The sequence below is a fragment of the Haliotis rufescens genome, unplaced genomic scaffold (assembly GCF_023055435.1).
Source record: "Haliotis rufescens isolate VD_foot unplaced genomic scaffold, xgHalRufe1.0.p SCAF_8, whole genome shotgun sequence".
Taxonomy (NCBI): domain Eukaryota; kingdom Metazoa; phylum Mollusca; class Gastropoda; order Lepetellida; family Haliotidae; genus Haliotis; species Haliotis rufescens.
The window spans coordinates 37,186,838-37,201,304 of NW_025964372.1; the positions used below are offsets into that span (position 1 = coordinate 37,186,838).

The 14,467-nt window shown below is 39.7% G+C and overlaps 1 protein-coding gene across 1 annotated transcript; it reads right to left on the reverse strand.

Annotated features, from left to right (window-relative positions):
• Positions 1–2,322: 2,322 nt before the first annotated feature.
• LOC124128595 (perlucin-like) lies at positions 2,323–7,157 on the reverse strand. The gene is made up of 4 exons (XM_046492035.2): positions 6,999–7,157; positions 6,817–6,902; positions 3,271–3,364; positions 2,323–2,565 (listed from the first exon to the last, which is right to left on the reverse strand). Exons 1-4 carry the CDS (start codon positions 7,072–7,074, stop codon positions 2,345–2,347), a joined length of 477 nt encoding a protein of 158 aa, XP_046347991.1. The 5' UTR covers positions 7,075–7,157; the 3' UTR covers positions 2,323–2,344.
• Positions 7,158–14,467: the final 7,310 nt, after the last annotated feature.

The following is a 14,467-nucleotide window of genomic DNA, read 5'->3' on the forward strand; positions in this document are numbered from 1 at the left end:
TAGGTGTTCTAATAACCCCATGGCGTGCGTTGCCCTAGGAAACCGCGGCCGTCGATCTGTTAGCTGCGGTACAATCGTCCGTGCCACTAGTGTAGTCTAAATCAGTGTTTTGTTTCATATCCAAGGTGTAGTACGTTACTTTGTCGTGACTACACATAATGCTGCACTTCAACTCCCTCCTCACTCCTCACTCATGTTATACTAGACTCAACACATTCCAGAGTGACTGAGTATAGTTTTACGCCATATTTTAGCAATATTCAAACAATATCACGGCGGGTGACACCAGAAATTGCCTTCACACGTTGTACCCATTTTGGGAATCGAAACCGGTCCTTCGGTGTGACGAGCGAACGCTTTACCTACTAGGCTACCTCACAGCCAACACGTATTTGAAATGGCTGTAGCGTTAGTATGGAACATCGAGAACTTGGACTCTCGGTAATTGTTTAAACTGATTTCACGTTCCTTATTTCAATCTTTCAGGGGGGCACGGGTGGCCCAGTCATCTAAGGCGCCGTGATTCGCTGTGCGGAGTTGCATCCCTTGGGCACGCCAGAAACCTATGATTGTGGGTTCGAATCCCGGTTCGCCCTGATTATGTTTCTAGGTTTGTCAGCACCATACCCGTGCTCGTGGGTTTCACCGAAGTGGTAAATGTCTAATACCTGCATCACTTCGGGTTTTCCTCCCACATTAAGCTGACACGCCGCGATATAACTGGAATACTGTTAAAAGCGGCGTTAAACCCAACTCACTCACTATTTCAATCTTTCATCATCAAATAAAACTTTTTTACCAAATCAACTCGATATGTTCAGTGTTTACCAAATGAATGAGTTTTACATGAAGGTTATTTCTTTACATATGTTACGCCACCACGACATATATAATAAGTTGTAGGAATATGCTATCGATTTGTTCTCTTCTGTCAAACTCCAATGTCATTGGAAACTTTTCATGATGCATCTCTCCCCTGCGCTGTACTGAAATCACAGCAGACCATACCAAAGGATGTTTTTCAGTGTTATTTACATGTACATATTCATTGACATAATTATAAAGAAATCCTGTTACAACAGAAAACAACAACGAGTTTACGAATGAAAAAAGGTGTCCCGCCATTCTAAACAACGGATAAATACGTGAACGTAAATTCATTGAAATTTTTTTATGTTTAGAAAATTGTAATTATTGAAATAATACGAAATCAGGTGAATGACGCCTACAAATGGTGTTTCGTTATGATGTATATGGAGTGATGGCCCTTAAGTTGTGTGGAATTATTGATAGGAAACACGTCTCGATCAAACAGAGAAATAATAGGTGAGGTAAGGTGAGTTGACGTGGAGATTAACGTCACGTTCATGATTGATGCACTTTTATCGCAATCTGCGTGTGCGTGTGCTTGTGCGTGTGCATGTGCGTGTGCATTAGCGTGTGCTTGCATGCATGCATGCGTTGGTGCGTGCTTGTACTAGTCCGGACCTTTACCGGTTTTATTATGCTAGCCCACTGAGATACAATGCCGCAGTTTAGCATCGATATCACACATAGACACATTAAACTCAGACTCCGAGCCGATCAGTCCTTGTTTTATCCCCATAATGCAGCGCGCAAGACAAGTACAATCGTTTAAACGTATTTTGGTATGACACGGCCAAGAGATTGAACCACCGATCTTCCGCTATCCGGGCAAACGTTCAGACTTCCAACATTATTTTGGACTTTAGAAGGGAGACAGGTCTATTTCAAGACCATCTTGCCTCGGGAAGATGTTTCAAGACATTCGAAGGTAATTCTGATATTTCAAGGAATTCTTGATATTCATGAGTACACTGACATTAATTATAAGGTTTGTTACTTTTTGCTGAAGGCTTACAAACGCTGGCCAAGTGTAAACTGATGCATATCATGGCCATTTTTTACCCCTTATTTCCCAACCCCCTTACGTACATCAAGATATCTCGATATGAAATGTGTTAGGGTCTCGAACTAGACCATATGGTAAGGTTTCATCGCCTGCGGCTGTATTCAATCCTTGGTTTTTGTCCCATTGCATGACCTGTGATGGCAGTGCATCTCGCCCTGTTGCCGCCCTTTGTGAGGCTCCGTTTGGGTGATGTGGACCAGTACTATGTTTTAACGCAACACGATGTCGGGTACACAATCAAACAGCTTGAAATGCACCAATTGCGAAACCCGCTGTAACCTGAATCCTTACTGGGAGATGAATCGATGGATATACACCAATGTTTTCGGTTAGGATTGGTTTATTCTACCTTTGTCTATAAGCTTTAGATCCCCAAAATAAACAATCAATTGCCATGTCAGTAATGATTTATTACAAAACTGGACATTCACAAACATAGTTAATGACTGCGTGGCAATGATAATCAGCCCATTGGTAATGCCGCGATTTCCAGAGGACAAGACAGCGTTCTGTTAAATGGTTATTTGGTTCTCCCGGTGCCCAGTTGGTGAAGATCATCCGTTGTTCTTCACCGTTCCACGACCACCTCCCCGTCTGGCGGACGTCACTGCCACCCAGGAAATATAGTGGGGCTACGGACATTAAAAGTACACACATACATAGACAAAGGCTTTGTCCAGGTTAAGACAAAGAAATATATGCTTTGACATAAAGATAGAAATACTTGTTTCCTTGACATACATCCATATGTTGTATCATTATTACTATCTGACGTCAATTATGATTTTCTTATGTGGGCATAGAAGTAGAACATAAATTTAACACCATTCAACAAAAGGCACTTCACGTAAAATCGGGTTAACCTCTGCATTTCATTTAGAAATCTACTACTACTACTTCTACTACTACTACTACTACTACTACTACTACTACTACTAGGTCTTCAGCAACCCATGCTTGTCGTAGGAGGTGACGAACGGGATCGGGTGGTCAGGCTTGCTGACTTGGTTGATGCATGTCATCGTATCCCAGTTGCGTGGATCGATGCTCATGATGTCAGTCACTGGATTGTCTGGTCCAGACTCGATTATCTCCAGACCACCGTCATATAGCTGTAATGTTGCTGAGTGCGGCGTTAATCAACAAACAAACAAAACCTAGTAACTGTTCAGCATAAAACATCAAATGAATATTCAGCCAAAAATACCTGATTGATATTCAGCATATAACACCTTGTTGATATCCAGCACATAAAACTTACTTAATATTTAGCATATAAATCCGAGTTAATATTCAGCATATTCTGGTTTATCATCGGAAATAACCCTTGAACTCACCTTTTCCACGAACCAGCGCAAAATGCCTGATGAAGTCATTCTCATCTTTACTTGTCACCTTGGCAAGGTCACTCTTCAAATATCGGCACATGGACTGAAAGGAACAGTCACAGCCAGGTAAAGTTCAAAACCCACAATCATCTGTTACAGTCTTTACTGGTAGCAGTTGCTGTTCGCGTTTAGATAATATCACTGTGGTTTAAGTGAGCAAGATGGATTTACCAGATGGACATGAATAAACGTCTGCACAAAATAGAACCGACCAATTCAAACACAAACACCTTTTTTCTTCCTGTTCCTGCACATTCTATCAAAGCAGGTTACTGTAATATTGGTGTGAATAAGTACATACCGAATCCACTCCGGTGTTACTCATGTCAACATTTTGGGCATGACGCCCAATCATGTACCAACAGAAAGAAATGTCATCGATGTGGAGAACCTGCTCATGAAACATTAGACTGCTCAAACAATCCCAAATGTACAAACTGCTCTGGGGAAGACGTTGCATCTTCCAAATCTTGTCCTGACAAATGCCAGCTAAATCCCAGACAGCGTGTATCGAAGGGACACGGCGACCCTATTCAAATTTATAATAGGTTTCAAACCTTGGAGAACATCCTAATGGGCGCAACAGAAGTCAGTCGCCTCGAAATGGGAGACGTAGATCTCCTGTTCATCCACCTGTAACTAAAACATTATGGATCCACTGATTCAGTGGAATTGCAGAGGTCTCAGGACCAATTTTAAGGAATTACATTTATTAATCCATTGCATGAAACGAACAAAATACTGCCCTAGGTCAAGCGCACGATACTGCAACGGGAGCTGATAATATTCACTATCAGCTCCTGAAGCATTTGCCTGATTCATGTTTAGAGACACTTCTTGATATATTTGATCAGATCTGGACGTCAGGAAATTTTTCGCCTTCGTGGCGTAATGCAATGGTTGTTCCCATATCTAAACCTAGTAGGGACCATACTGATACATCTAATTATCGACCATTATCACTCACCACCTGTGTGTGCAAAAGCATGGAACGAATGGTAAATAATCAACTTCTGTGGTACTTGGAAACCAACAATCCCATAAGTAACATTCAATGTGGTTCCGTCAAATTAGAAGAACCATTGACCATCTGGTACGTTTAGAATCTTTTGTCAAAAATACAATTGTCAATAATCAGCATGCAGTATAAATCTTTATACTGATTTACTGCATTCTACTGATTTAGAAAAAAGCGTATGATACCACATGAAAGTTTGGCATTTTAAAAGATATACATGATTAGGGGTTAAGAGGCCGCTTGCCTCAATTTATATCCCAATTTTTATAGACCGACAATTTCAGGTTCGTGTGGGTTCCACTCTGTCTGACTTTTATAATCAGGATCAGGGTGTCCCACAAGGCAGTATTTTGTCTGTAACTCTTTTTAGTATAAAGACTGATCGTCTGTCCAAAGTTTTAAATGATTCCATTGATGATTCCCTTCTTGTGGACAATTATAATATTTCATGTCGTGGCTAAAATATGAATAACCACAGAGAGACAGTTGCAGCTATGTCTCAACAAACTCCAAAAATAGTGTCTTGAAAATGGTTTTAAGTTTTCAAAAGCTAAGACCAATTTTATTCATTTTTGTTGGAAATAAAATCATCATAAAGATCCTGAGCCTTTTTTACATGACACTCCTATCAAGAGGCCAAGTTCCTGGGTCTTATTTTCGATCAGCATTTGACTTTTAAGACACATATTAATTATCTCTAAATTAAATGCCTAAAGGCCCTAGATTTGGTGAAAGTAATACAAAGTGGGGAGGTGATCAGACAACCCTCCTCCTTTCTGATCCGCTCTAAATTAGATTATAGTTCCATCGTTTCTCCAGATTCAATTCACCATCAGGGCCTAAGATTATGTCATGGCGCATTTTGAACATCTCCTGTGGATAGCCTATGTGTAGAAGCTGATGAACCATATTTGAAGAAATGGCGTATCAAATTATCGCTTCAATACATTACAAAATTACATTTTAGACTTTACTCTTACACATTTAAAAAATTAAGACACAAGTCAATTAATATATCAACAAGAATATATACAAGTTAGAACTAAATATGAATCCCATCGTTTCATGTTTACAGATGGATCAAAGGATGGTGGCAAAGTCTCCAGTGCTGCCATGTTAACGGCTTTGAAATATATTAAAAAACAGTCCAGCTGCAAACGGTTCATCATCTTTTCAGATTCACTATCTTGTCTACAGCCAATAAAATCGAGCTCTTCAAGTCATCCTTCATTTGAAATATTTTAGAACTATACAATGACGTTGCTACTGGCCAATACGACAACGTCTTTTGTTGGTTGCCCAGTCATGTTGGAATCGCAGGTAACACTATGGCTGATGTTGCTGCAAAGTCAGTTCCCAAGAAATCTCTGACACCAATTCTTATACCTTACAGTGACTACAAGCCTGTCATTAGGTGCTATATCAAAGATCTAATGCAAAAGAAGTGGGACACCTAAGAAGGTACTAATTACATGCAATAAAACCAACTATCGGTTAAACCTACTAGGGTTGTCAGTCCAGATTTGAAGAGGTCATTATACTACGATGTCGTATTGGCCATTCTCTTTGTACACATGAATCCTCCATTCTGTGTCCCTTCTGATTAAAAGAAGCACAGTCAAGCATATCCTGCTTGACTATTGAATTTTCCATCGCAAGGGATAATTATTTCCAGGTTTTATCCATAAAGGATCGTTTTAATGTAAGTTATCATTTAGTTCTTGGATTTTAAAAAAAAATGAGTTAATAGATAAATTCTAATTATATGTATTGTAAAAAGTAGGTAATTCTAATTTGGGAGAATGATTATATTACTGAAGGGGGCTGAAGTAACATAAAATAATTGTCCCTCTGAGAGGGCAGTAAGTCCCATCTCATTCAAAGTATGTTTCATTTTCCATGCTTTTAATTGCAGAATACTTGTTGGTTTTAATTGCTTTGGCTTAAAACTTATGAACAATCACCAGTAACCAGAAGAGTGGTGTAAATTCTGCTTTGGGTACCACGCAGGAAGCGGATGTACCGTAAGTCCCCGTCGTCCCTTTGTATGGTGGCTTAACTTTGATCTGGTGATCTTTTGCCATGTTTTATAATGTATTGTTCTGAATAGTCAAAACTTTATGGTTACTTACTAGTTTTATTTTTGTAGTTGTGATACTCTAGTTCATTTACTGTCCTTTGTCGACAGGTTTTATAGTCTATATTTATGCATTATTTCTGTATAACCTGATTAAGTCACGATATATGACTATAAATCTTAACTAGCTCACTCACCGTATCTCCGTATTCCCTTTGGTAATATCTGTACAAATGTAAGTACACGATAAAAGGTTGTAAGGGACACTGTATGTCTCCAGATGGACATTATAACATGTCATGTAAAGTAACAAAACATGTCATTGCTATACTATTGCTATTTTTGTTTTACTTAACCTCTTGTTCAAAAACTTGAAATCCGAAAACAAAATCAGATTTACCCGAGCTTCCGAGAAGGATCCTTTGGTTATGGAGAACCAGTAACATGATCTCTTATGTCTGACAAACCCAAGGGGGCATCGGGCTCCTGTTGGAAAGAACAACAATGCAATAAATATACATGAATTGTTGAATTAAAAGTGCTAAAGACAAAAGATTAAATCCAAGATTTCAACTACGTCACCTTGTACTTGCATAAACATGCAAACACCGACAACCATCAGAGTGAGGACTTGGTGTGGAGCCATTGCAGATGACATCAGGATAAAGCCGGATAGAACGTTAATCAAACATTTATACTAGATGCTAGGTGTGAAGGTATTGATTTCAAAAGTGGGAACGGACACATGTTGATGAAACGTGGTATAGTGATCTGTGATGTGTAACATCTAAACTGACGATCAAAATATAGTATACCGAAACATAATTTACGTTAATAGAAGGTTAGATAGGTCTACGTATTGTTCAACGTGACGTAACAATTTAAACATTGTCGCGATGCTGCACATGTAAAATGACATTATGATGCAAAACTTAACTGCACTTGATGCATGACACCCGCACACAGGGTATTAAGCAGCGCCATGCACTCGAAAGTGGATCACCCGAAAACATGACATGGTTAACTGCTGAACAACGAGAGAGGGCAACTCCATTGTTGTGAACTGGACGAAAACGACGATGAGCAGGTTGACGAGGCGTCACAACAGCCAAAAAAGACCACGATCTCCTCCCCTTGTACCTACTCTTAAGTGCCATATTAAAGTCCACACGATGGCCGCCTTAGTTAAGCTGGGGGTTTATTAACGACATCTGACTGCAAAAGGTTGGTCCTAATTACATTTTAGGGGCACTGTAATGAAATTATTTGTCTGTATTAGAATTTGTTTTGTTAATAATTTGTATCATGTCCGTATGACTGTAACGAATATTTCGCTAAAATCAAGTGATTTGATAACCTTGTGTCAAAAATTGATGTATTAAAAAAGGCAATACGTCTTTAACAGCAGAATATATCGTCTTATACTGTAACATTTGAATTATACGATAGGCCATTTCATGTGATTCGAGATAGAACACACCAAAATATGTATTCCGTTAAGGATTGAAACTTATTCCTTAAAATGTTAGTTAAACATATCTTGTATGTGTGCAAACACATTTGAAATATTAATGGAATGTTTTCTTCAACGGATAACGAGACTGGTAATGCTACGGCGTTGAAGTCTATATTTACAGAGTAAATACGGTAATCATTGACTAGACTGATACACATGCACTCACCTCATTAAAAAACAACTCAACCCCTTCTATATTTACAAGAACCGAGTCGATTGTAGGATTCCGCTGATCTCATGAGCATGTGTTTATGTATCACTTAGCTGTTATCTTGATCAAACCTCTTTTGAGCAAGGGTTGCATAGCGTTCTTTGAAACCTTGGTTGAGTGAACCCGAATGCTCGATTGTTCCTCAAAAGTTGTGCAATGTAAACACCAAGGGCTTGAGCTGCAGGAATTCTGCTCGACATAAGGAAAAGTTTGAAACTTCGAAAGTTGAAGACATACCTCTTGTCATGCAGTCTTGTGGAGAGTTTTTGTCACTCTGAATCTTAATACAAAACTATAATACTAAAAATAATCTAAATATGAAACAGGTGAGGCGATTTAAATGGTCACTTGTAGTTATAGCTCAAGTTGATAAATCAGTGGAAGTGAATTGGCTATTTAACCGTTTTTGTACGATATCAGATCATCGATACATCTGAAGTTGAAGTTAAACTTCTTGTCCAAATTACCTTGTCTGATTTTGTGAATCCGAGGCAGATTATCAGTGAGAAGAATTTCATGGATTTATTTTTAAGGACCACAACATGTATGGCCTGTTTCTCTATAAGATGCTGGTTTGGAGACATTCTTTGTCGCTTTATAAACATCAGGTGCACACACCTTAAACTACAGGTTATGAGTGAGAATTATTTCATGAATATCTTTTAAGGACCACAAACTGTATGTCCCGTTCCTCTTTACGATGCTGGTTTCAGTAGAGCGGGACATACTGTCTCCCTTTGTGAACACCGTGTGTTAGCATGGAGACTTTCCAATTCATCCCTATATTCTGTATAGTCCGCGTATTATTTTGTAAGCCCATGTATGGCTTTTTCGAGAAATAGAATTAATAATGCTGGGAAGAGAACAACAAAAGGTTACCCCGAACAGCAGGTGTATTATCTTGTATTGTATCTCGTATTTGATTTGCAACAGTATGGTGTACGCTATCGATTGCATGCAGGAACTGACACATTCTGCGGAAAGATCAGATAAAATGTCCTTGCTTAATTACCGTGTCTGACATACGTGTGATATCAATTATCTAAGCCCTCAGCTGACAAGCTTCAAATGCAATATGAGTAGTTGACACTCACGAAGTCACACCTTTGTCCGGCAGCTGGGTCCGTTCTGTCAAACATGGGGTTGGTCAAGTGCCATGCAAACACAGCGAGGTATCATCAGTGCTGCAGTTTTAGCATTTTAGTTTTGTTTGTTTGTTTGTTCGTTTGTTGTTTTACGCCGCACTCAGCAATATTCCAGCTATATGACCGCGGTCTGTAAATAATCGAGTCTGGACCAGACACTCCAGTGATTAACATGAGCATCGATCGCAATTGGGATTCGATGACATGCATCAACCAAGTCAGCGAGCCTGACCACCCGATCTCATTCGCCTTTTACGACAAGCATTGTCGCTTTTTACGGCAAGCATGGGTTGCTGAAGACCTATTAGCATTTTAGTATTTCACTCTTTCACTCAGTTCACTCAATCGAACAGATGGTGTAGTTTTGGGCGAAGACATTAATCCTGCCTCTATTGAGTTGCAAAACGAATACCTTAAACGTTTTTTCTTTACTTATACTTACTTATAAGCAGTGGAATCTCTGAACTTGTACACAGTAGACGTAATTCAAAAGTAACATGTCGTTTTTATTAGTCTCAACAAAATCAGTACATGCACAGTCGTGTCACTGGATTTTCTGGTTCATTGATCACTTGATTGTCTGGTTTGTCGCCTGGCAGGAGTACAGCTGTGCGGCGTCAGGCAATAAATACTTACTTGTTTAATGACAGTTGTGTGAATGGCAGGTGCTGCCTACAGAGTAGTTCATGCATACCCTTTTCACGAACACCTAGTGTCATCACTGAGTTTCAGTGATCATTCCATATAACTGTCACAGCTCTTTTGCCCTTTACGCCAAATGTGACCTGTTTCGATGGATAATATATATATATATATATATATATATATATATCTTTCTCAAAAAGAAAGAAGTACTATTATTTAAGTTTTAACTGTCCCGATGAAATCAACTGTTACAATCAGTTGTTTGCGTCCAGGAAATAATTTCCTTACAAATATCAGAACTTTCTGATAAAACGTCTAGCCGCCACCACAATGTAAATGGAGAAGTTGCGCCTCGGAGATCAGAAGTGGTATCAATCAAAGTTATAATTTCGACACAAACTCGTAGATTTCAGCTATTAAATCGGAGATGTCTACTCAGACATCAGGGATGGTCTACACAGATATCCGGGATGGTCTACAAAGACTACAGGGATGGTCTACACAGACATCAGGGATGGTCTACACAGACAACAGGGATGGTATACAAAGACTACAGAGATGGTCTACACAGACATCAGGGATGGTCTACACAGATATCCGGGATGGTCTACAAAGAGTACAGGGATGGTCTACACAGACATCAGGGATGGTCTACACAGACAACAGGGATGGTCTACACAGACAGCAGGGATGGTCTACAAAGAGTACAGGGATGGTCTACACAGACATCAGGGATGGTCTACAAAGACTACAGGGATGGTCTACACAGACAACAGGGATGGTCTATACAAACATCAGGGGAGGTATACAAAGACTACAGAGATGGTCTACACAGACATCAGGGGAGGTATACAAAGAATACAGGGATGGTCTACACAGACAACAGGGATGGTATACAAAGACTACAGGGATGGTTTACACAGACAACAGGGATAGTCTACACAGACATCAGGGATGGTCTACACAGACTACTGATATGGTCTACACAGACAACAGGGATGGTCTACACAGACTACATGGATGGTCTACACAGACAACTATGACGGTATACACATACTACGGAGATGATCTCCAAAGACTAAGGCGATGTTCTTCAACGACTACATGGATGTTCTACACAGACAACAGAAATGGTCTACACAGGCAACACGGATGGTTTACACAGACAGCAGGGGTGGTCTCTAAAGTCTACAGAGATGGTCTACACAGACTAAATGGATGGTCTACACAGGCAACACGGGGGGTTTACACAGACAACAGGGATGTCTACACAGACTAAAGGGATGGTCTACACAATCCACAGAGATGATCTTTCTAGACAAAAGCGATGGTCTACACAGACAAGAGTTATGGTCTATAGAGACACCAGGTATGGTCTACACAGACAAAAGGGATGGCCTACAAAGTCTACAAAGATGGTCTTTTGTGCATGTTCAAAAGACTGGTTGCGACCGAATGGGTTTTACGACCGCTCTGAAACCTTGTGGCGACCTCAGTGAAACCTTTCAGAGATCCGTGAAACCTCATTGCGATTGTCAAATATTTTGGTCGCCAGGAGGTTGCATCGCGGTCGCATTGTCTGTGTGACTGAGACTTGACTATTTTAAACCATATCAAATCGGTATGTCCAGTACTTACCAAGTAAATGTGTTTTCCGGGAAGGTTATTCCGTTACATAAAGCGACAAAACCCTTTCCATATCCTATAGAAATCTCTGTACAAAGCAGAGTCGAGTGTACGATTCCGACTATATCATGAGAATGTGTTTATGAAACACTATAAAAGTCACATATCATATGTCATATACTGCGCCACCACGACATGTATAATATGTTGTAGGAATACGCTATCGATTCGTTCGCTACTGTCAAACTCCAATGTCATTGGAAACTCTTAATGATGCATTTTTCTCTTGCGCTGTACATCCCATGTAACTTTTCAACTTGATTAAGACTTTGCTTTGAATAAGTTATCCTACTTCAATCGCAAACACCGACGATATAAGAATACAAAAGTACATCAACTCGGTCTGTCCAGAGTTTGGCAAATAATTGAGTTTTATATGAAGGTTATTTCGTTACATATAATGCGCCACCACGACATACATAATATGTTGTAGGAATACGTCACCGTTTTGTTGACTACTGCCACACTTCATGTAATGCCACTCTTTATGACGCATTCCTCTCTTGCGCTGTACTCAAATCACAGCAGACCATCACATGTGATTTTTCAACTTGATTAAGACTTTGCTTTGCATCCTACTTCAACCGCAAACACCGACGAGTATAAGAATACAGTAAACTACGGTTATCACGAACACGCTTATAACGAACTGGCAGGTATAACGAACTGGTTTTTAGGTGCCTGCCATTTGCTGTTTATATGCAGTATATATGCTTATAACGAATTACGGTTATAACAAACTAGAATTAGTGGTCCCTTTGAGTTCGCTGTAACCGTAGTTTACTGTACAAAAGTACATCAACTCGGTCTTTCCAGAGTTTAGCAAATAACTGAGTTTCATATGAAGGCTTTTTCGTTACATTTAATGCGCCACCACGACATACATTAAATGTTGTGGGAATACGCTATCGATTTGTTCACTGCTGCCACGCCTCACTTCATGCCACTCTTTATGACGCATATGATGCGCTGTACTCAAATTCTAGGAGGCCATGGTAATGGAAGTCTTCCAGTGTGATTTACATATTGTTTTACATAATTAGAAAGATATCCTACTACAACAGCAAACACGGACAAATATAAGAATGCATAACTACATATGTTGGTGAAACCGTCCCGCCATTGAAAACAATGGATAACTACGTGAGATTAAATAGTTTGTGACGTTTCATGATAATAACTCTTATATTCCTTATTAATCCTTTCACGAAATATGTTTACCTAACTTTGTAGATATTTCAAAATGAAATGGAGGATACACATTTGTAGTTTGTTGAATAGGCCGTGTCACATGTCACTTCACACTGTGTGCTAGCGGTACTCGGTTGACCGCAAGAGCTGGAATAGTTTAGGAGTGAGTAAACACGGTATAAAGCCGCCTCTCACACTATTCAAATCAAGTGTATCAATTAGTTGACAGAGTCCGCTGTCTGGCAGGGTTTGTTAACCAATAATGTTGGAAGCCCTCATATGATTTTACTGACCCGTGAAGATTCCGGGGTAGAATAGGTTTTTAGCAACCCATGCTTGCCGTGAAAGGTGACTATGCTTGTCGTAAAATGCGACTAACGGGATCGGGTGGTCAGGCTCGCTGACTTGGTTAATGCATGTCATCGATCTCAATTGCGTCGGTCGATGCTCATGATATTAATCACTGGATTGTCTGGTCCAGACTCGATTATTTACAGACCGCCGTCATATAGCTGGAATATTGCTGAGTGCGGCTTTAAACAACAAACCAAGCAACCAACCATAACATTTTACTAGCTCCATCGACACTATTTCCGGCTATGCTTTTCCTTCTCGAAAACAATGCACTTTGCTACTTTTGACCGATCACCTTTCTCGTGGCATCCTTATTCTTACCACCATCGACAGCTGCAAAAAGTTTGGATTGTGACATTCTGACAGACAAATATTTAGTACAAGGAATAATGTTATCTCATTTAAAAATATATATCCACAAAATAAAAAGTAAAAATTCAATTAAGATAATCTAGACTTGTGTTGGGTTATTTCTTTAATGTAGTATCTAGGGTCTGGAGACTAACATTCTGAATTTCTGACTAGTGACAGGATTTTATTTGACAGAAAACGATGAACGATGTTCACATGTCATCCGGAGGTCGCCATTTGCAATATGTATTATAACGTCTTGAGACCATGACGCTGAACAACGGGCAAGCTGATTGGCTGCTTGGTGCTAAACGTTTGTCTGACGTGTGGTGGTTCTTAGACTTTCACACGCATCGCTAATAACGCATGTACTCGTTTAGCAGTCATATTCAATGTATGCAGAAACCCAGTTTACTTCTCCGCGTTGGTTTCCGATCAAATACGTATACGCAAACACGGACAAATATAAGAATGCGAAGGCGTATATGTTGGTGAAACCGTCCTGGCATTGTAAACAACGGATAAATACGTGAGAGTATAAATACTTTTTGACGTTTCGTGGTATTAACTCTAAAATTCTTGATTAATCCTTTCATGAAATATGTTCATCTAACTATGAAGATATTTCAAAATTAAATGGATGATAAACATTTCTAGTTTGTTCAATAGACCGTGTAACATGTGACATGACTCTGTGGCATATGTACTAGTTCGACAGCAAGGACTGGACATAGTTTAGGAATAAGTAATTACGGTTTTAGGTCGCTTTTCACTTTATTCAAGCCATATCACGACGGAGGACATCTAGAGTTGACTTCACACACTGAACCCGTGTTGGAATACAAACCCAGGCGTTCGGCGTGACGAGCAAACACTTCACCCCACCAGGGCCCCACTGGCTCGGACAACAACATGAGGTGGAGTGATAAACAAGAGGCGCGATCCGACAACT

Coding starts and splice junctions, on each gene's coding strand:
- LOC124128595 (XM_046492035.2), bottom strand. CDS start 7,074: ATGTCATCTGCAATGGCTCCACACCAAGTCCTCACTCTGATGGTTGTC. Junction 6,903..6,998: donor CATGTTTATGCAAGTACAAG/GTGACGTAGTTG, acceptor TCTTTCCAACAG/GAGCCCGATGCCCCCTTGGG. Junction 3,365..6,816: donor GATCCTTCTCGGAAGCTCGG/GTAAATCTGATT, acceptor TGTTCCTTTCAG/TCCATGTGCCGATATTTGAA.